Source organism: Zeus faber (genome assembly GCF_960531495.2).
Source record: "Zeus faber genome assembly, chromosome: 6".
Taxonomy (NCBI): Eukaryota; Metazoa; Chordata; class Actinopteri; order Zeiformes; family Zeidae; genus Zeus; species Zeus faber.
Genome location: NC_137201.1, coordinates 3592068 through 3616415, shown reverse-complemented (window position 1 = coordinate 3616415; position 24348 = coordinate 3592068). Strand labels below are relative to the sequence as shown.

The 24348-nt window shown below is 41.7% G+C and overlaps 1 protein-coding gene across 1 annotated transcript; it reads right to left on the bottom strand.

Annotated features, from left to right (window-relative positions):
• Positions 1-12631: 12631 nt before the first annotated feature.
• ska1 (spindle and kinetochore associated complex subunit 1) lies at positions 12632-18357 on the bottom strand (the record flags this gene model as incomplete). Its single annotated transcript, XM_080001820.1, has 7 exons — positions 18301-18357; positions 17401-17495; positions 16931-17052; positions 16747-16841; positions 16182-16313; positions 14881-15050; positions 12632-12780 (listed from the first exon to the last, which is right to left on the bottom strand). Exons 1-7 carry the CDS (start codon positions 18303-18305, stop codon positions 12632-12634), a joined length of 768 nt encoding a protein of 255 aa, XP_079857946.1. The 5' UTR covers positions 18306-18357.
• Positions 18358-24348: the final 5991 nt, after the last annotated feature.

Below are 24348 nucleotides of genomic sequence, written 5' to 3'. Positions count from 1 at the left end.
CAGAAGCCATCTTCACCAGCATCACCCAGGACAAGCCTCTCTGACCAGCAAGGCATGTGATTGTGTTCGTCTGAGCAGGGGAGAAGCCTAAGCCCCAGCAAAGGGGAGCAGTGGGACTCCTTGGTACAGCGCCGGACTGGCAGATGAAGGCCGACCTGGGGAAGCAGCTCCCAGAGCACATCGTGGAAACCACCCTGAGACCAGACATAGATCTGTTCTCAGATTCAACAAAGCAGGTGGTTCTTCTGGAGCTGACAGAACCCTGGGAGGAGTGTATGGAAGAGGCCAATGGGAGGAAGCGTGACAAGTACGCCGACTTAGTGGAGGAGTGCCGCAGATGGAGGTGGCGTGCCCGCTGTGTGCCAATCGAGGTGGGCTGTAGAGGCTTTGCAGCACGATCTCGCTGCAAAACATACAGCCAGCTTGGCATCACAGGGGCACGGCAGAGAAAGGCCATCAAAACTACAACAGAGGCAGCTGAGAAGGCCTCTAGATGGCTGTGGATCAAGAGGGGTGATCCGTGGGCACATGCTACATAGACACAAGTCGGGACTTGATAAATCCCGGCTGGGTCGCCTGGGTAAGGGTGTATGATGTTGAAAGACCCGAAACACCCAATGACCCTATGTTCCATCGCTGATGATGTGTCTAGGTGCATCAATAGATGTATATTTAACTACTGCAGCATGACAGTGGACAACAGTGATTGCACATCAACGATTGTTCCGGTATGGCTCTCTTATGCAGCAAAAAGCCCAGAAACAGCACAGAAACCTTGGTGTATATATTACTGGACACAGAGCATTAATACATTTATTGACCAAGAGGTTTGTGAAAAAATTCAAGCAGACACAGAACCTGTCAAATTGAAGTTGTCAACAATGACTGACAGGGGTTCAGTAGTGTCAAAGAGCAGTTGGTCTAAGGGTGAGAGGGTACCTTTTACAAGAGTTCATAAAGCTACCCCCCACGTACACTCGGGAATACATCCCACTGGAGCAAAATAGAATTCCCACTCTTGAAACAGCGAAAGGGTGGACCCATCTTCTCAGCATAGCAAAGATGCCAGATTTATTGAACTGTCCTGTAGCACTACTAATTGGCTACGACTGTACAAGGGCCCTGAAACCAAAACAAACAATATCAGGGGAAGATTACAATGGATAAGCAGTCAAGACTGATTTCTGCTGGAGTATAGTGGGATCCATAACACCGCGTACTGGCTCAAGGGATGTGTTGTTGTTAATTAGTAACCTGTTATGGTTAAATTAGTTAGGCCACATGAAAAACCTACTCTATATGATACTTTATCCGATGCGATAAAAAACGAATTGAGTGTTTAAAAACCCTTTAAAATTACCTTTAAAAATTATCTATCATATGGCCAGCAGATGGAGCCAAAATTCGAATACACCTTCAAGCCAGTAGAGGGAGCCAAAGTCTACTACATCCAATGACCAGCAGAGGATGCCAAAGCCTTCCACAATACAGAAAGATTAAAATATTACAAGGGCTCCCAAGGGACAGCCGAGACTGCGGAGTCAGCAGAGACAGCTTTTTTGTTTTTTTAAACGGCAGCTGCAAGAGAAAGTTACAACGATGCCCTCTCCCAAGAGAGGGAATGGTGTTCAACTATGAAGGTTGCAATTGGCTGACTGGGAAGCGACATCAGAAGACAGGAAAACAAAGGATAACAACTGTGACTGGCTCAAAACAGGATTTTAATTATTTTATGCCACAAAAAGAGGCGACATATGTAAATTAGCAAAAGCCTCGCCACGACTATAAAGTGATGAGTACAACCAGAAATAAATTAGTTGGTTTCGCCAAGCCAACTCAGAGTTTGTTGTTGTGTTTGTTTTTCCCACACACACAATAAACTTGATAGCATCAGATTTTGTTTTGTTCTAGTGGTCTTTTCCAAGTTAGAATAAGATAGAAGGATCGTCCAGAGATCCAGATTTCTTACTGGCCCCAACTCTGGACCTTTGTTCAGCCAACAATTGGCGGAGTTTAAAATTTTTCTAAGAATATAGACGATCGAATTAAAAATTTGTCTTAGAATATACACAATTGAATTAAATTATATTGTCTCAGAATATAGATAATCGGGTTTAAAAAATATCTAAGCATATAGACAATCGAGTTTTGCCTAAGGGAATAGGCAATCGCGCACATTGCTAGAGAAGTGACAATTGGTCAAGAAAATGTATTTAAGCATTTGTAAATATTGTTATTATAAACTGTAAAATAAGTTGTGCGCCTGTGATCTGGCTCACGCTATGGATCGTGGCACTGCACCTGTTATTGAAAAAAATGGGGCCATATGAGCAGCGCACACACACACACACACACACACACACACACACACACACACACACACACACACACACACACACACACACACACACACACACACACACACACACACACACACACACACACACACACACACACACATTTTTGCCTGACTGGGTTCAGAACAGACCATACACACAGACGGGTAACACACACGCGTACACTTTTGGTTTGAAAAGACAAACAGAGACAAGGAAGGTGCGGAGCATTGGCAAGACACACAGCTGATAAAACTAAGACTTGGGCAGATCACCAAATTTGTTAATCTAACTCAAACAAAAGAGAACTTCCCAAATATTCCCGAGGAGCAAACGTTGCGTGACTGGTGGACTTGAAAAAAAAAAAAAATATATATATATATATATATATAAACAAACAAATAAATAAATAAATAAACAAGTATTAGAACAGCCGTGCAACAATCCGAGTACGGCAGCCACCAAGAGGGCCGTGAATGACAGACTTCAAAGCCGTGGCCGAGTATCACCGTTAGTGCCAGGCGAGCCAGGTGGGAGATGGGCAAGTGGACAAGCTGCAGGACTGAGTTATTTAACCAATAGCCAAATAGTGCCCTGTGTGATCATGGTTAACTAGTGGTGTTTAGAATTTAATGAACATCTAATTGAATTTAAGTTCCAGTTAACAACAGTAGTCCATGCGGAGATAGTATGAGTAGATATTGAACAGTTTGGATGGTTAGGGTATGTTGAGAGAGATGATTGAGACATCGATCGTAGTGGTGTGGTGTTGTAGCAGATTATTGATGTGCTGGAAAAAAGTGTCGGTTGGTTCATTAATGGAATTTTGAGAAGCATGTTGAATGTTTGTTTTCTGAACTGTAGTTTGTGCTTTGTTAATAGATTTAACCGCAAAACATTCCAAATTAATAAAATCAATTCGATCAATATAAATTGGGAAAATTGCTTACTAAATATTAAACTGAGGAGGGCTGTGAAAAAGGCAAAGCCTCAGTGCAGGGAAAGAATGGAGTCTCAGTTCCAGCTGTCTGACACCGGACACTTGTGGCAGGGATTGCGGACTATTACGGACTGCAGAAGCAGAGCTACCACCACGGTGAGTGCTGATGCTTCTGCATTAGCTCTCTGGTTAGCACAACAGAACCGAGTTCCACCGCCGTAGGTAAGCGCACACTCAGCATCTCGGAGCATGAAGCGGGAGAGCACCGGGAGGGCAGCCGGTCCAGACGGCAACCCCGGACCCGCTTCCCCGGTATTCGCCATCATGTTCAGGCTCTCCCTGGTGCGATACTGTACATTGAGATGCATCGAGATGCATTGAGAATCATTGACAATCGTAATTGAATCCAAACGTGAGGCCAGTGAAGACCCGCACCTCTACTGAATATGATTTTATGATGCCTTGGCAATAAATTATTACAGCCAAAATTATCTCCTGGTTGAGATAAGATAAGATAATCCTTTAACTATCCCATGGTGGGGTAGACTGCAGTGTTACAGCAGTAACAGATTAGCACAATGGCATGGAGCTTTAATAAATTGGTAATTCAAAATTAAAAGAAATGATAAATAAGTAAACACTATGGACCAGAGAGTATACATTAAATAGTAATATTGCATAACTGAATTGTCAGTTTTAATTATATACAGTAGTGTTTGTGTGTTCACATCCTTACTGGTTACTTTTTTCAAAAGGCTGGAAATTGTTTAAGTGTGATCAAACAGCATTATTTTATTTTTAACTCGAGAAGTAGTCTCAACCTGACATTTAATAAGGTAGCTGTTGATATACAGTATAAAACTTAGCAAGTCTGTTAACAAAGACGGATTTGTTTTGTACACTGGAGAGGTGATGGAATGTGTGCGTTCGTTTACTAAAAATTTCAACACTAAAATAAATATGAAATACATTGGCCGTCTCAATGGTTTTAATTTGGGAATTCCAAAATGTAAACTTTAAATTTGAAATTATCTTGTGAATCAATTAATGTTGTAAGTGTGTATTGATGAATATTAATATTAATAAATGAAAAGACCTTGATTGAAGTCAGCTCTATACCTGTTATTGAGCTCCATTGTGAAAATTATTGTCAGATATTATAGAGTGCTCTAGAGAACCAGAATCATTTTGATTAGCTCTTATATAAATGTCTCCTAGATGTACCTAGTTGTTAAAGCAATGTTCAGTTTGAATTAATGATTACTTGGAGATCACCCAGAGACAATGCTATCAGAGAACCCCAGAGTGTTTTCCTTACAACACAGCCTGTTTGACAACATCTGCTGCAAGCACATTAAGCGCCCTGGGATTTCACAGAGCCCTGAAGGACATTTCAGTCGGCCTGATATTCTGCTGGGAAACACTCTACTCCTGCATTGCCGAGAAGGTATGTGAAGACCTTGTGTACAGAGATCCAGTTATGCCAGCATCAGGCTTAATAACTTGTGACATTTTCTGAACAATGAGCAAAGTTCTGTTGTGTGAACTGAAATGAAAGTGTCAACTTCTGCTGCTCCTCCTCTCCACCGGAGAACATGAAGTGTTTGGCCTCCGATTGCCACAAACACACAACCAACCCCAATCAACAATGCTCCCCTGAACCTGTACTCAGTGATGCCACTGCATCAGACAAAGCATCAAACTGAATGACTGCAATCTGAATGTTTTTCTGCTCCAACTGGGAGCTGTGGAATTGCCTAAAGTCCTGGTGGAAATTATATCTTTGTGATCCCCGGAGGTGGCCTGTGTGTATGTTTGCAGCCATTGTCTTATCAATCTGTCTATCCTGATACTACACAGATTATTAAATGTTCATGAGTAAAAACTACATTGTAATTTGAGTATTGAGTCAAATAATTTTTTAAATTCTAGGAGATGGTTCCAATAGATGCATTTCTAGCAGCAAAAACAATACAATGTCCAATATAACAATGTATACAATTAAATAGTATAAAGATAGAAATAGAAATGTGGACTGTACAAACAAAATAAATATTCTGTGCAAAATAGATAAAATCAAGACAAAATCAAGTCAGTACATCTAAAGAAAATATATATAATCTCTATTCAAAAAAGAAGTGTATAAATAGAGTATATATACTGTACATCTGAAATGTGCAACAAATAGAATTGAGCAACAGCAGTAGCATGTGTGTAGTGCATTGTATGTATATACTCATTATAGTGACAGTGTCAGTGTGTATGAGTGTCTTGGGAGGGGGGGTGGACTGGTGAGATCAGCTTTCACAGTCCTGATGGCTTGTGGAAATCAAACTCTGTCTTAGTCTTTCTGTTTTTGCTGCGTGACAGCGAAGGCATTTGCCTGATCGCAGCAGCTGGAACAGACCGTTGTTCGGGTGGTAAGGATCTTTCATGATCCTACAGGCTCTGGTTCTACACTTCCTGGTATACAAGGGAGGGGGAAGTGGCTCCCATGGTCCGTTCAGCCAGACGCACCACCGTCTGCAGAGCTCTCCTGTCCTGAGCGGTGCTGTTTCCAAACCAGGCAGTGATGTTGCTTGTCAGGATGCTCTCAACAGCTCCAGAGTAGAAGGATTGAAGTATCCTCAGGGAGATTCTGAATTTCTTCAGCTTCCCAAGATGATAAAGGCGCTGTCTTTCCTTCCTCACCAGAGTGTCAATGTGAGTAGTCCATGTCAGATCCTCCATAATGTGAACTCCCATGTATTTGAAACTGCTGCAGAGAGTGATCCCATTAATCTGTAGTGGTATATACATCCACGGTTGTGGTTCCTTCCTAAAGTCCACAATCAGCTCCTGGACTTTGAATAGTTCATGATGAGGCAGTTCTCTTGACACCAGAGTGTCAGATCTGCCACCTCGTCCAGGTAGGCGTTCTCGTTGTTTTCCGAAATCCCACCACGACTGTGTCGTCCGCAAACTTAATGATGGAGTTGGAGCTGGAACTGGCCACATCGTCATATGTGTACAGGGAGTAGCGTAGTGGGCTGAGGACACAGCCCTGGGGGGGATCCTGTGGTCAGGTTGAGCGAGCTGGGGGTGTGTCCACCCACCCTAACCACCTGAGGCCTGGGCGCCATAAAGTCCAGGATCCTGGTGCACAGGGAGGAGTTCAGTCCCAGATCAATCAACTTTACAGCGAGTCTATGGTATTGAACGCTGAGTAGTAATCCCCTGTTGCGTGCAGAACATGGGAGATTGCATCTTCCATGGATCTGTTTGACCTTGAGCTGCAGCTGGTCTAATGTCCGAGGAAGGGAGGAGCAGATAGTCCTTAATCAGCCTCTCGGAGCACTTCATGACCACCAAGGTTAGAGCCATGGGTCGGTAATCATTCAGGCAGGCTGGGGAGGCAGTCTTGGGTACAAGGTCGATAGAGGATCTCTTAAAGCAGGTGGGGGGACCACGGATTCGGCCAGGGAGAGGTTGAAAATTGTGGTGAACACAGGAGCTAGCTGGGTAGCACAGGTCTTTATACCATCCAGGCCAGCAGCTTTCCCTCTGTTCACACGTAGCAGGGCCCTCCTCACCTCATGTTCTGTCACGGAGAGTGCGTGATCTGTCCCAGCTGAGGAACTCCCCTCACTAGCCAGTGCGCAAACGTTGTTGTTGTGAGCTGGTGAGCTAGCGGTGCTGGTCTCAAATCGTGCGTAGAAGGAGTTCAGGTTGTCAGCTAGTGAGGCGCCAGCACTCCCAATAGAGGGGGGCTGCTCTGATAGTCCGTAATCCGTAGTCCTGCCATAGGCTCCTAGTGTCGTTCAGCTCCATCTGCCTCTGCATCCTGCCCGCGTAGTTCTTCTTAGTGACTTTCACCTCCTTCCAGAGGTTGTAGGACTCTATAATCTTTAGGACTATAGGACTTTATAATCCTCCATGTTACCGGATGTCAAGGCGGAGTTGTAAGCAGCAGTGCGAGCATTCAGAGCAGCGCGGATGGATTTGTCAACCCATGGTTTTTGATTAGGAAAAAGTCTAATCTTGACTGATGGTACGATGCTATCCACTAGCATAGCTATGTAAGCCGTGGTTACTTCCACAAACTCGTTGATGTCGCTGGAACTTTATTGGAACCAGTCGTCACTCAGAGCGTCTTGTAAGATCGCCTGAGATTGGTTGAACTTTACGTCCCTCGTCTCTACCGCTTTGCGTTCACTTCTTTGTTGATATGCTGGAACCAAAATAAAAGGCGTTGTGGTCCAACTTACTCAAAGGTGGGTGAGAGAGAACCTTGTATCCACTCTTAAATTGAGTATAACAGTGGTCCAAAGTTCTTTCCCTCCTGGTGGCACACATAATGTGTTGGTGGAAGTTAGACACAACTTTTTTAAGGCTGCCTTGTTGAAGTCACCAGTTATCAGCTTCGCTGAATCAGTTGTTTTGATGCGAACACAGTGTGTTGTGTAGAACCGATAGCGCTGCAACAGTGTCCGCCGATGATAAGTGAACTGAACTCCCAAGGAAGGTAGAACGGGCGGCATGAGATGGTCAGATGCTCAAGGTCCACTGAGCAGGAACGGGAGAGCGTCTTTATGTTCTTCGGATTACACCAATTATTATTGGTCATAAAACAAACTCCTCCTTCCCTGTATTTTTCGGATTCCTTCGTTCTATCCGCCCGAAAACAGTGAAGGATTCGGAAGGACAGATGATTCGATACCAACGAGTTAAGCCATGTTTCTGTCAAGCAGATGATAGTAGAGTCTCGAATATCACTCTGGAACGTAATCCTTGCCCTGAGATCATCCATCTTGTTCTCCAGAGACTGGACATGGTTGAAAGTAATTCCTAAACTACCATTGAAATAGTACAAAAAAGAATGTCTTAAATGTTTAGAATAAGGCGTTAAATAAAGTTAATCTAAATTTGAAATATCATATGGCAAATGAAAGTTGATTGCCAGAATATGGGAATGGGAATATTACAAGATTTATTAAATTCTAAAAATAAGACAAACATAAATCTTTGTAATTCTGGTGGCAGTGTAGCTGTCGCAAGAAAATGTGTTACTTTCCTAATAGTTTAAAATACCTTTCCAGAAAAAAAAAGGTTTTTATTTTTTATAAAAGTTGTTATTTTTGTATATTTTTTGGTTTCTTAATGTCTTGAGTAATAGTGACACCTACTGTTCAAATCAGCAAATTACATTGAATTGACAAAATCTGTGACCCAGACCGGAAATGCATAAATTGCCAGAACCATCAGGAGCAAACAGACTGCCTTGAATGTTTGTGCCTGTGAAGAATATCAGTGCAACATTAAGATTATAAAAATTCCTAAATTCTGGTCAGAAGCGCACACAGTATGTGATTGTTCTACCTTTGTGCAATTAATTAGTTTCACGAGTTAATGTAAATACAAGTTTCAACAGACTAATTTTGAACTGATAATATGCATGTTTATAAATTGTAATATTTATTTTATTTCAGTTGTTCAAGATGCCGGTTGGAATAATACAATAAACACTAATCAGACATCAGTTGGAGCATGGTCTTGTCTGTACAAGAAAAGAACCTTTGGGAGAAGTTATAGGGCGTTATAAGTACCTATAAAGGAAGAATCAATGGCACCAGCTAATCAGCCTTGTTACATTAAACGCGACCCTGACAGTTGTAAATGCCTTGCTCAGCTGTTGCACACCGCCATCCCTCCCTTCCCTCCACAGCCACTAGTCTATTCACGTCCGTCTACATGGAGTTCAAAGCGTGGTCTTTACACATTATTACATTTCACTAACAGATATCGAATGAGGCTAAATACAGCGCGCATGCCAAAGGCCTCACCTAACGTCGCTGACATTTGCCGGTTTAAAGAGCACCGACCACCGCCCCCTGTCCTTCAGATCAACAATCAGGTCAGAAATGGACTCGGAGACTACATAAAACTGTGATTCCGCCTTGGCTTTCAGCAAACATATAGCAGTTGCAGCCACCCTGTAAAAAGTAGTAAAATGTGCTTCCTGACGCTTGCACAAGACATCGATTGGATCGCGTTCTTTGCGTTTTGATTATTTTCCGCAAGTGTGCCATCCAGTAAATAGCAATCTGTAGTAATAGTAATCTAAAGGTTGCTGGTTTGATCCCAGGCTCCTCCTGCTAGCATGCTGTAGTGTCCTTGAGCAAGACACTTAACTTGCTTGTATATATTTTTTAAAGCTTGCCCAGATGTTGAAAGGGCAGAAAAAGGTTGCAGATGTTCTTGGAAAAGGTTGGAATTTGTAACATACATTTGTGTACATAGGACTCCACTAAATAAAATGTAAAAAAGTATATATATATATACATATATATAAACATAAAAACAACCACAGTAAAAATGCCTGTTCTTGAGACACCTAAGGGCTAGAACACAATGGCCTTGGGCGATCATGCAAAATTCCATTCAACGATCGCTGGGGGGCAGTGATCGGCCACATACGATTTTATTGGGGGCATGTGTATACACGCGGTGGGGTTCGCACGAGCATTACACGTAGTGTAATATGGCAAATGTGGTCTCCCTGTTCCAGAAGTGCAGGATTTATTATTTACAAGTAAAGGATTTACAAAAAAACATCCAGTTTTTACTAAATTAAGTCCCATAGCAATGGAAACCAACGGGGAGACATGCGTCCCCACAGGTTTTTTAGGAACAGTAGCAGACAGTACAAGAGTAGACAGGGAGTCAGTCCCTTGACTCAGTTATTTTTAAAAATGTTGTTTCATACATGCAGGAAACTAACAAAAATAAATAGATCTAAAATAAAAACGACAGGCATGGGAGTTTGCCCGCACAACTCTGGTCCAATTCTGAGTTAGGTTTAGGTTTTTCATTTTCCATACAAGTAAGAAACCAAGGAAACAAAATAAATCAAAATCTTTCTCTATGAGATTATATTATTGTGGCAGTTTTGCCTGCAGAGTCACAGACGACGATTTTATTTGTTAATGAAGAGTAAATTACGTTAAAAGCTTTAAAACCATTTGCCATCAGTTTGGAAGACCAAATCAAACAACTGTAAAATTGTCAACATACTGTAGCCCATTATAGTTAGACAATGCAAAATACCTTTAAATATGTATGACTAGAGATTCAAATTAGTTGAGCTTTTATAGCTTGCTCTTTACAGTGGCGGAAAGTAACAAAGTAGAAGTACTTAATTACATTTTTCAAGTATTTGCACTTAGGCTACTTATATTCAGTTTCACAGACGTAAGACTTTTACTCAACTATGTTTCAAAGCAAATACAGTGGGGCAAAAAAGTATTTAGTCAGCCACCAATTGTGCAAGTTCTCCCACTTAAAAAGATGAGAGAGGCCTGTAATTGTCATCATAGGTATACCTCAACTATGAGAGACAGAATGGGGGGAAAGAATCCAGGAAATCACATTGTAGGATTTTTAATGAATTAATTGGTAAATTCCTCTGTAAAATAAGTATTTGGTCACCTACAAACAAGCAAGATTTCTGGCTTTCACAGACCTGTAACTTTTTCTTCAAGAGGCTCCTCTGTCCTCCACTCGTTACCTGTATTAATGGCCCCTGTTTGAACTCGTTATCAGTATAAAAGACACCTGTCCACAACCTCAAACAGTCACACTCCAAACTCCACTATGGCCAAGACCAAAGAGCTTTCAAAGGACACCAGAAACAACATTGTAGACCTGCACCAGGCTGGGAAGACTGAATGTGCAATAGGTAAGCAGCTTGTTGTGAAGAAATCAACTGTGGGAGCAATTATTAGAAAATGGAAGACATACAAGACCACTGATAATCTCCCTCGATCTGGGGCTCCACGCAGGATCTCACCCCGTGGGGTCAAAATGATCACAAGAACGGTGAGCAAACATCCCAGAAGCACACGGGGGGACCTAGTGAATAACCTGAATGAATGACTCAAATCCTGCAGTGTCCAGGCCCGTCTGAAGTTTGCTGGAGAGCATTTTGATGATCCAGAAGAGGATTGGGAGAATGTCATTTGGTCAGATGAAACCAAAATAGAACTTTTTGGTAAAAACTCAACTTCTCGTGTGTGGTGGAGAAAGAAAGCTGAGTTGCATCCAAAGAACACCATACCTACTGTGAAGCATGGGGGTGGAAACATCATGCTTTGGGGCTGTTTTTCTGCAAAGGGAACAGGACAACTGATCCGTGTAAAGGAAAGAATGAATGGGGCCATGTATCGTGAGATTTTGAGTGAAAACCTCCTTCCATCAGCAAGGGCATTGAAGATGAAACATGGCTGGGTCTTTCAGCATGAAAATGATCCCAAACACACCGCCCGGGCAACGAAGGAGTGGCTTCGTAAGAAGCATTTCAAGGTCCTGGAGTGGCCTAGCCAGTCTCCAGATCTCAACCCCATAGAAAATCTTTGGAGGGAGTTGAAAGTCCGTGTTGCCCAGCGACAGCCCCAAAACATCACTGCTCTAGAGGAGATCTGCATGGAGGAATGGGCCAAAATACCAGCAACAGTGTGTGAAAACCTTGTGAAGACTTACAGAAAACGTTTGACCTCTGTCATTGCAAACAAAGGGTATATAACAAAGTATTGAGATGAACTTTTGTTATTGACCAAATACTTATTTTCCACCATAATTTGCAAATAAATTCTTTAAAAATCAGACAATGTGATTTTTTTTTTCTCATTTTGTCTCTCATAGTTGAGGTATACATGATGAAAATAACAGGCCTCTCATCTTTTTAAGTGAAGAACTTTCACAATTAGTGGCTGACTAAATACTTTTTTGCCCCACTGTATCTATACTTTTTAGTCCAATTTTCAGATAGTTTAATCTGGATTTATAATTATATACATTATTTTGAAAATATGGATTTATGTTGTGTAGTGTGAACTTTTCAGCGATCTGACAACTTTGAAAGTGGTGTAGCATGCCCATGGCATAAGCCTATGAACTAGATTTAAGAGCTTTTACTTTTACTTAAGTACAGTAGAAATGTCAACATGGTACTTTTACTTTGACAAGAGTAATTTTGTGTGTGCGTATTTGTACTTTAACTGAAGTAAAAGCTCTGAGTACTTTTTCCAACATTGGCTCTTTACCAAAGTTTTGTCTAGCAAGGAAAACTCTCACAATCTATCTGTTGAATAGGACATTTTGGATAAACATTCTCTTCAAGCCTTCAAGGCGTTGCATGCTACTTTCTTGAAATTTAACAAAAGTGAATATACGAATACAAAAACTGGAGACACATACCGTAGGTCAAAGAAAGTCTCTGCCTTTATTATAGTCAAGTCAATACAAATACAAAACATCGATCGGACGCAAATTAAAGTGACATATGTACATACATTTGCTTCTTGTAATAATTGCCTCCTCACACCATGACGTAGCGTGTTACGCCTCCACCGCGCAGCTCCCGCAGGCGCTGGCAGTGGCGCAACATTCCCAGAATGCCCTGAAAGCGCTTGTCCATCTTCAGTTGGGCGAACTCGCGAATGTCCGCCTCCACCACAAAGAAGTGACCTGGCCGCCGCCACCGGAAGGAAGAAGGTGTTGAATGTAACTGAAGTGCGTAACAAACTGATTCCCATTATAAAATCCCTTGTCTTTCAATTTGGAATTTACAACTTACTAGTTTTTAATATAATAAGTTAAAAAATAAATCGTTCATCAAATGAAATTAGTCGGTTGGCTCATTAAATGTTAATTTAATGTTGTATGGTTGGAGTCGTATCATCTCTGGTCAGAGAACATTTCAGATTTACATTTGATATAGTCGAGACTGCCCTAAACCCAGTTTAGCTATCTTTCATAGAAAACTCCTGTGAAAAGAGGAGTCAACGTTTGCAAGTGCAATGAATTTGGTGGTAACCCAAATGGCGATAAGACGTGCAATATGATCAAATTTACTGACATTCTTTAGAAATAGTATAGCATGGAAATATCCCATCCTGTGTGAAGGAACACTCAGATGATCTCATTCCCTCCATAAGCATCTGAGCTCCTCCACAGATTCTGGGCCTCCCTCTGTTATTCTATGGTAGAGTCCCAGTTTTTCATACCCATTTGGACATTATCCATAGCTCAAATATGGACGAGTTTCCATCACAATTTCTCTATGGGGGCAAAACAAATGCACAAAAAGTTGAACAGTGAAACATCTGATATTTTCAAACAGTGTCTCTCTTCTGGCCCTTGGTTTGTCCATTTCTGCAACCCTTAATTGGGTTGAAACAGGGGTAATGATTTTGCCTTTAGTAATTAAGCTAGTGACATTTAAGTACATTGATAAGACAATGAGGTAAGGCTGAAGATTTTCCTAGTCCACTGTTAGTCGTCAGTTCATGCCATTAGTCAACCAATTGTCGCACATTCATTAATTCATTAATTAATTGGATTATTCAAACATATGTTTTTGGGGCATCAGAAAATGGTTTGAGTTCCAGGGCTGAAAAAGAATGTTATAACTTACATTGTTAACACTGTGCTACATTACAGATGAATACAAAAGCTAATAAACAGCCAATCTTAAAAATATAAATTTGATTTACAAGCGTTGCGCACACAAAGATAGCCACCCGTTAATTACACCGGGTAAACATTACATTGGTTAAACTTAGTAGGTCCTATTATTTTATTAATGTACAAATTTGAATTACATATTGACATAATTTTGAACTGAAATGTGGCGTATGGAAGATCATTTTCCCGGTGTCAACGTCGCCTTGTTAGGGACCCCTCATCGGGGCACCTCATTTCTCGGGGCCGCGGACTTGGTTACTCGTTGCGCCTTCCCAATCCCCAGCCAGGATCCCTGACAGCCGGCAGCTTTACAGCACCTCGCTCTAAGCCCACCGCTTCCCAGGGCCGCGGACTCACACACCCACCGTGCCTTCCCCGACCCCGGACCCACGGGGCTTGGGCACTACCGGTCAGCCTCTGCCCGGTCTGTCGGGACTTTCAATATAGGATTTGGTTATTGAAGAATGTGATTAACGGTTTCAAATGGCTCTTATAATATACGCAATATTTATTTTCGACTTTTAAAGTTTCAACTTCCATTTAAACCTCAGGGAAATTAGTTGCTAGGAACATCCCTATTCTGAATGTGTCGGAACAACCAGATTTTGTTCATTTATCAGTAACACCAACACAATAACTTAATTATTGACAAAAGCTGTAATTATACATCTGAATGTGTCGGAACACCCAGCAAGGCGACTGAACGTTTATTTTTGTTAAAATTTGTTTCAAATTCAAAGCTCTCTAGCATTTCATACATGAGTCCAGCCATATAATGTAGGTCTTAAGGTTTTCAAGTTCTTCCTCAATGGAATTTATTTTTTTTCCTGCGATCAATGAAAAACTTGGTCCACCAAGACTCTTCTCATTGACTTTTTGGGGGCAGCCCTACTAATGAGGCCAATGAATGTTTGGAGGTTATGGTGATGGCACGATTGGGGGTCATTTTGCATGGGTTTGTGCTCCGTGACCTATAGCATAGGAGTTTGTATCCACTAACAAGACAGATGTAGATATGGTCGTAGAAGGATTATCGCGATCGGACAATTTCTGTCCGATAAGAACTGAAATCATTTGAGGCTTATCACTGACGTTTTGTACCTTTGGTGTCCTTGGTCTCCTCTTCCTTGAAGCGCTGGTACAGCTTACGCATGTTGTTGCTGAGGGTTTTGACTGGCTGATGCAGGATCTTGTACTTGCCGGTGAGCGCCTTGTTAATGCTGCGCACGGCAACATTCAACTGCTCATAGGTCATGCGGCCCTTCATGTACCTGTCAAAACAAAACAAAAAAAAAAAAAGTTCTCAGCTCTCTGGGTTTGAGATTAAATGTTGTTTGAAACTTTTCTCAAATTGTTCTTCATGTTGGTCTGTTGGATTCAAAGGACTACAAAAGACTGTTGTGGGATTCATGAAACATGCATGAATCCCTGCTTCGGGTGAACCAGATAATGAAACTAACTGTTACCCTGATTTTGCGCACACACACACACACACACACACACACACACACACACACACACACACACACACACACACACACACACACACACACACACACACACACACACACACACACACACACACACACACACACACAGCGCTACTGTTATTGATTTTTCAAAAAGAATAATACGTACTATGTGGAAAGCCAAGTCAGCGTAACAACTTCCTCTATCTTTCAAAACGTGTGTACATTTTGAATGTACCAATGAATATGTAAATTCAGATAAACAAAGAGGTGGAAACCTTTGTAGACGGAACTTGCAATATCCGTGCACCATATTGAAATAACACTGTTGTAACACCATACGCAATGCAATAACTTAGTAAGTACATCATTATAGCCTATATACCTATAACTATAATCTAGCCTGTGCATAAAATCGCATTTTCTATATTCTGTATATTTTTATTCATTTGGCTATTTCTGGTCAGTATTGTTGGCAATTTGTGTATATTTGGCTTTATTTTTTATTAATTTTACCCATACACACCAATCCTCACCATAACAAATGACTTGTATGTGAAAATGAATTTGGCAAAACAAGCTCATTCTTACTCTGATTCTGAAGGCACAACCAATAAGACTGAACAATTAGCGACCACTAGAGGAAGCCATACAGTAGAAACTACACTAACATAGCCAAACAAATCAATCAATCAAAAGAACGCATATTGTACCTTTGAGGAAAAGAAAGTGAGTAAAGAGGGCTGGTCGTCTGTCAGTTTTGAATTTAAGTATTGAACACAACATAGCCGATCGTACTGTATGGATTTACACTTTAATGTCAAGCAGGATGTATCACAAACATATTGTACGCAAAGTTGAACCAAACTTTCAGTTTCCCAAAACGACTCAGACTACATTTCTATAGTGGACATTTGGAGGAACAGGACTCACTGAGGGATGGTCTCAAACTCTGAGGTGGTGATGAACTCTATCTCTTTGATGTGGTTCTTGCTGGTCTTCCTGGCATTCTCCTGCTGGACAAGCTTTGCTGGTCCGTTCTGCCCCGTCATGGGGTCATTTCCTCTAAAAGGGCACAAAAACACATTGAAAATTCACCATGTCTAAGAAAAAATAATTCTTTGTTATTAATTTCACATGTCTATCTTTCAAAATGATCATGCGAAAGCTGTTTAAAACTTTGGCTGGTGAAGTATTGGACAACAAAAGCAAATAAGGAGAAGCTTTGAACTATAGTAGGTGTTATTTGGAGTATTCGCTTTTCTTTAAATGCAAAACAAAAGTCAACTAAAGCAATAATTTTAAAGGATTTGGTCAGATTATTGTTTGTGTCAAATAAGAAACGAAGGTTGCGAATAATTTCAAATTCGTCAGCATATAGCAAGCAATTTCACATTTTCATCCCTCAAAACTGTTGTCGTTTTTCCCACAGAGGGGACTTTTGATTTCAAAAGGCATTCAAACAGCTGAGGGCTGTCATTTTTTATTCGATTCTCACGTTGTCGGTGATTTCCTCCTGGGCATATGCATCGGTATGTTCTCCTTAATGTGCTGCAACGCCTCCAAATCGTTTCGGGATGACCTTTCAAATTCCTGCCACGCAAAGGAACGCCACTCATCGATTAGAAGAACATTTAATGCTGTATCTGACATGTTCGTGAAGTTGGGTCACTGATCTGTACCTGTAGACGTTGCAGTTGCTCATTTTGGCGCATCACGCTTTTTTCAAACTGCTGGAGGAGACCCACTATGGCATGCAGTTCTTCACCAAGCTTTTTAATGCTATTGTGAGGGATTTTAGACACTAAATGCCGAAACAGGGCAAAAACAGGTGTCAATGAATATCTCTTCCCGACATCATAATATAGCATCACCCAGAAGCACAAAATAATTTACAATATCAAAATGTATTTAATGGAATTTTCACCATAAACATGCCGCTATGGTTATTCTATTCGTTTGCACTGAGCCAGTTACTAAGACAAACAAGAATGTTTACATGAAATGCTCTAATAAAACATGGAGAACAATGAAATAAAAAAAGACATACATATCTACTGTGTATATATATATATATACACATCTACTGTATACACACACACACACACACACACACACACATAAACATAATTACACACACACACACACACACCCGTCATACCGACAACAACAAGATCCAGCATGTGTCGTAAGGATGATATCCTTCCGTTTATGTGGTTGGTGATAACCTCCAGCTCGCTCATATTCCTGAAACAGTAATTGGGAAACTGGTCACCATTTAATTGGACAATTTATATAAACCTCGCTGTTGAACTTGTTTTGGTGAAAGGACTGGGCTTTACGGAGTAATTTGAAATGATGATATCCATAAGGACAGGTGATATTACTAGGGCCAAACTGACAATAGAGCAGTCATGACATTTATTTTGGCCATTAATTGTACATACAATCGCGATTAAACATGTAATTACCTATTTTGGTCATGTGCCAGCATAATAGTAAACGTGTAACAACTGTAATAAACATGTCTACCTGCTGCAGAAGAACCATGACAATTCAGGTAGACAGTTACATTTATTTTATCATCTTACTTATTGCAGCATTCCGAACAACATAGGCTCAATATTTCCCATGAATTTGGATGAAACCATAATGATTGTGGAACGTGACGATTTTACAAAAATCTTCTAAATCAATTGGATCAGACGAGTATGAATACTAATCATTTGTAATTTGACTTTATGCTGGGGATGACTATTGGTAGATGGAGAGATGTTTACACGCAAGAAAAAGTGGAGGAACAATAGTTAGTATTGTGGATATTATGACTGAGTAGGTAGAGGCATTGGTCAGAACGGCTTAACTATATCACGATATTACGCTCATCAAAATCCCACACGATATCTAGTCTCCCGTCATTATCTCGATAAATCGCACGGCGCTACGTTTTACGTCACAACATCTGCGACTGGAAGACAAAAAACTATTGATTCCACCACATCGATTTTTAACACTACTAATACTACAAAAAAATACACCGTCAAATTCATACGTCATGCCGCCTACTTGCGCTGTTTTGAGCTCGTAGATCAAACCTTGTATCTCAGATTTAAACGGGAGCGCGCAGTTCGTGACTTCCCGCTCCAGCAAGATAACTTCCGCTCTGGTAGCGTCGATACTGCGGCGCACTTTCGCATAAAATATTGAATAAAAAAGAAATACTTAGATTAATAGAAAAACAAATGAATATATAAATATTTACATAAAGATATATTAGAATATATCTTTTTATGTATATATTTATACACAAATAAATTGTTGTGGGATTCATTAAATATGCATGAATTCCTGCTTCGGGTGAACCAGATAATGAAACTAACTGTTGACCTGATCGCGCCACACACACACACACACACACACACACACACACACACACACACACACACACACACACACACACACACACACACACACACACACACACACACACACACACACACACACACACACACACACAAGTCGAACCCAAATCACTCGCACCCCTCCTGCCCCGCAGACCCTGGTCTGGTGGAGTTTGGAGTAGGATTGGTGTGCGAGTGTATGTGTTCTAAGCTAATATGAGTGGGATTAAAATTTCAGGATGGACGAGAAGCACGCTGGGGCAGGAGCATGACAGGCAAGATGGCAGCCTCCCGCCACATCCCCACCCGCATAGGTTGCACCTCACCCATCCAGCAAACCCCAGGCCTATTGTGTGGTGTATGAGCTGAGCATGAGTTTTGGCACTGGGAGAGATAGGCGAAGTGCGACCAGATCGATGCAGGCCGGGGAGCAACCGCACGGAACCCTCCCCCGGACCTGACGGTGCCCTAGCACGCCCACCTCCCGTACCTGGTGGCACCCAACCTACAGCGATCAGCGAGCAGCCCGCCATGCACCTCCGCCATGCTGGGGAGCTCCGCTCCCCCATCAGGCCTCTGGTCATCCCCCAGCCGCCGAGCATACGAACCACAGAACAGAGGGCGGCAGATTGCACCCCCACCCACAGCCTGACCCCCAGCGACCAGCGGCCAACGCACCGAGAGCACCAGAGGACAGGTACCCCGGCAGCCCGGTGTGACGAAAGGAGACCGACCCCCACCAAAGGAGGCCACATGGTGAGCCACACGCCAAGCACACCCAGCCAGGTACAGGACCCCGGTTGACAGGACAAGACGGAACACCTAACCAGCCCCGGCACGACGACCACCGCCCCCCCCCCTGGGACGCAGAAGGAAACGCAAGCCCAGCCACCCACGGGGCGCGCAACCCCAGCGGCGCGCCTTCCTGCCGACCACGGGGCCTAGACTCACACCCCTCGCCCCCAACCCAAGCCCCTAACCGCAACCACGCCCCAAACAAGCACACGGACGCCAGGTACAGGTACTCCCCAAGAGCACGCCCCCCTCCACCACTCAAGAGACAGGCCAGCTCAACTCAGGAAAAGGAGCGGGCACCACCACCTGGCATAACACCCCCATGGGGCTCCGGGACACCCCACGACCACAGGCCTACACATCACGGAGGTCCCCAGAGCAGCCTGGGCACCAACCCAACCGCAGAGCCCCGGCAGAGCAGGAGGACCCCACTTGCCCGAAAACACCACAACATTGCCCTGACTTAGGAAGACTCAAGTATAAACTGCTGGAGTTATGTCAGTGATAAAAATAGCCCATATTTCATTAAATGAATCAACATTGTTTTTGGATATTGACAATAGTTTTTCCATTCAGATGTATTCTATTAATAACTATAGCCATTGGGATGTGATGAGATTATCTCTCTTTTCCAAATTGAATGATATTATTTTCTTGGCAATTGTTAAGGTCATCAAAATGGGTTGGTGGTGTTTAAGTGGTGGGTCGACTGAAGAGAGGTCACCAAGAAGATATATAGATGGGGAGACTGGAATGCTGCGACCCAGAAGGGTTGATAGCTTCTCGTGATGCTGGTCCAGAATGCTAGAATAGGTGGGCAGAGCCAGAAGGCATGAAAGTAGTCATTTCTGGTATTAAGGGAACAGTGAGGGCAAATGTCTTCATCCACAAAACCCATCTTGAACATTTTGTGTTCCGTGATATGAGCTCTGTGCAGAATCCTATATTGGATGAGTTGCATTTTGGAGTTGCGAGTCATAGAAAAGATGTTGTTGCAAATAAGCTTCCACAGGTTGATATCGGTGGGAACAGCAAGGTCTCTTTCCCATTCCATTGTAGGTAAAGATAAAGTGTCATCTGTTTTTAATAAAAGTTTGTATATTCTGGAAAAGGGATTTTTTTAAATGACCGATATGAGTGAGATGTTCAATGATTGGAGGTAGTTGTAGGATGCTGTTCGTCAATTTGATTTTAACTTTGAGAGACTGCTGTAGTTGAAGGAATTGAAGGAAGCCGTGGGCACCTATATTATACCTTTGGGTTAAGGATTGGAAGGATATAAGCAAATTGTTTTAAAAAATGTGTTCCAGATGAGTAATTCCTTGTCTTTCCCAAGACCTAAAGATTATTGGTCTGTTTTTAATCAGAAAATGTGAGTTGTGCCAGATTGGCACAACTTGGAGTGTGATCACTGATTTTGAGGAAACACAACTTCATGCAGCTTCCAGTCACACTTTTATTTCAGCACACAGGGTAAATTCTTTCACAAATCTTTAAGATTGTGTCCTTGGGTTCCTGCCGAAAAGCTTGCCCCATCCTCAAAGCTTGCCTTATCTTGGCCTGACCAATTATTTTCTGCACCTGTGAGGTCAAGCTGACTGTATATTCTCTGTATCTGTGACGTCTAACTGACCATATATTCTCTAACTCCCTGAAAATAAACTGTTCGACTCAGAGAGCTGCTCCTTAGCACATCTCTGATCTATCCCTTGTACAAGTAAAACCAACGTCTGTCTGCCTCTTTATTTAAGATCGATTGACAATCTGCAGATTAAAGCAACCCTTTAATTTCTGTAACAAGTTGTTGCAATAATAGGTTTTTAAAGCAATTATGTTTCCTTATTGATTCAGTAAGGAATGGTAGATCAGATAATCATAATAATCAGATAATCGCCATCTATGGCCCAATTTTTGCTCTGGTTGTAACCATTTAATTTTAAATTGAAGATGGTTTGCTAGATAGTATCTAAAGTTTTGGGCTGCTAGGCTTCCAGAGTCTTTGTTTTTCTGTAGTGTTGCTCATTTAATTCTTGGTTTCTTGTATTTCCAGTAAAAATGTATAAACTATTAAGTCTAGAGTATTAAACCAGTGTACGATTGGTTGCACTGGGGTCATTGAAAATATACTGTATAGTTCACTTTTGGAAGTATATTCATTTTCACTGCTGCTGTCCTACCAGTTAGTGAGATGGATAGGATATTCCATCAAATGAGGGCTTCTTCAATGGATTTGAGCAATAGAGTAAAGTTAAGGGTAAACAAATCTGACAGATTAGTGGAGGTATCAATACCAAGGTATCTAATATTGCCCACTGTGATGGTCAAGGGAAGCTTTTGGGTTGCAGCATTGCAGCCCCCTCCCCCCCTCACTGAGTTGTAAGATCGTGGTTTTAGTCCAATTTATTGAATAGTCTGAGATAGTTTAGAAGTTAGATATAAGATTGAACACCTCAGGTAGGGATGACATTGGGTTCCATACGTACAACAAGATATTGTCTGCATATAAACTAATTTTGTGACCAGAGTTTTGAGACCTGTTTGTATGCCTTCGATATTACTGTTTTGACGGATAGCCGCCACGAGGGGTTCAATAAAAAGATGGCGAATAGGAAAGGGGACAGCAGACATCCTTGTCTTGTGCCGTGTTGTAGAGTGAAACACTGTGAAGTGTAAACATTGGTGATGACAGAAGCAGACGGGGAGTTGTAGAGCATTCTTATCTCTCCAAAGCCAAATTTGTTGAGGATTGAATAGAGATATTTCCAATTAACTCTGTCAAATGCTTTTTCGGCATCTAAAGAAGCAATAACAGAATTTAAGTTGTTCCTTTGAGATGTGCTGATCAGACTGAATAAACTTAATAAGTGTTTTTTCTCTATTGCGTTTCAATTGATTGGCAAGGAATTTACCTGATTTATCATTGAATTCAAAATAATTTGCTCTTGTTTGTTGCATGAGGAATTGTCTTTTGATGGATGATATTATCAAGTTGAGATGTTATTGTCCGGATCTCATTTCTGATATGCTCAGTGGATGGGTGGCTTGTTGGGAGTGCAACTCCTTTAGTCGTTGTTTGAGTTTATTTTGGCATTCTTGTCCTTTCTTTTTCTTGAGATGGAGAATGAATAACTAATACTACCTCTTAGAACTGCCTTAGCTGTTTCCCAGAGTAAGGATGGTGATATTTCTGGGGAGTCATTCAGTTCAATGAAGGAAGTGCATTCCTTCAAAAAAAAAAAGGTTAAATTCATTATCTGTCAAAAGTGAGGCATTGCCACCTGCCGGGGGGCTTCCAGTTTGTTGCATTTATGAGGTTTAAACCAATCGGACCGTGATCGGAAATTACAATAGGGTGGATTTCAGGATTGGTGAATTTGGACATTGCGGAGTTACTTGTCAAGAAAAGATGGATTCTATAGAAACTTTGGTGGGGTGGTGAATGATATGTATATTCTCTAGAATGTGAGTTTATTGATTGCCAACAATTTAAACTTGGATCCAGTACTATGTTAAAGTCTCCTCCCAATATGATAATTAAGTCAGAAAATTGTAAGAGTTTTGAAAATATATTGTGAAAGAAATTTGGATCGTCCTCATTGGGGCCATAAATATTAGCTATGATAAATTTCATGTTACCTAAAATTCAATGAATCATTGTAGAAAGAAAGAAGAAACAGTCTTTATTCATCACGCAACACACCACACTACAACACATGCTTGCACACACACACACATGCACATGCTTGATGGTGGCCGGTGAAATGGTTCCTCTGCTTTTGACCCATCCTGGCTTGTCCTTCCTCCGGGGGCACAGCCAGGAGCAGTGGGCAGCATACGTGGACGCGCCCGGGGACCAGGTGATAAATGTCCATTGCTGGTCAGACGATGATGGGTGCATGTTTTTGGTGGGGGTCCTTACTTGTGTGATGCCCTTTTGGGTCTGATATTGTGGTTTTATTTTGATATGGGATACTTTCATTGATCAATATAGAAACATCTTTATTGAGTTGTATGATGCAGAAAACATCTGATTAACCCATTTAGCTTTGAGTTTGAGGTGCTTGGATGCAGTGAGGTTAGTTTCTTGCAGTTGACTGAAGCTGGGGTTCATCCTGGTGAGGTGACTTAGGATTTTGCTACGTTAAGCAGGTGAGCCCAAGCCTCTCACATTCCAACTAACAAACTTAAGTTCAAGTTCAAGTTCAAGAGATTATTTGTCACATACATATACATACGGTCATACAAAATGGGTGTCACTGAAGTTAGTTAGGTGGTGATGGCACAGTGCATCCAAAGTAATAGCTATACTACCATTCCCATGCTTTTCCTGTATAGATAAGTGTGGGATTTCCTCCTTTACATTCATTTTTACTGTCCTAGTTCCAGGAAGTTTGTTGGGATACATAAGATAAACATAGAACATTGCAGGGTTAGACATACATACGTATATTGAGAGATGGAATACAGTGAGAGTAATGAGAGTAGTAGGGAGGGGGGACAAGGAGGGTGAGATGATGAGAGTGAATGATATTTTAAATGCTGCCATAGATAGCATGCTATTTTCTACATCTTGCAGTATATAATTCCCAGAATTACAAGAATACATACATAATGATCAAAACCAGGGTGTGTTTGAGGAGTCTCGGAGTAACAGACCGTCTAAATATATTTTTTCAACAACCATCGATATGCGTTTACCCTTCTGCTGGTTCTTCTTCAGGATGGGGTACAGCATCTTCTGTCGGTCGTTGGTCTCCCGGGGGAATTGGTCGTTCATGCCCAGCGTGGCTCCTTTCAGCTCCCGTCCTTTGCTTTTAACCAGCTCCTTGATCTTGAAGTGTTCAAACTTGGCAATGATGAAGCGGGGACGGTTCCCCATGCGGTGTCCCAGTCGGTGAATCTGT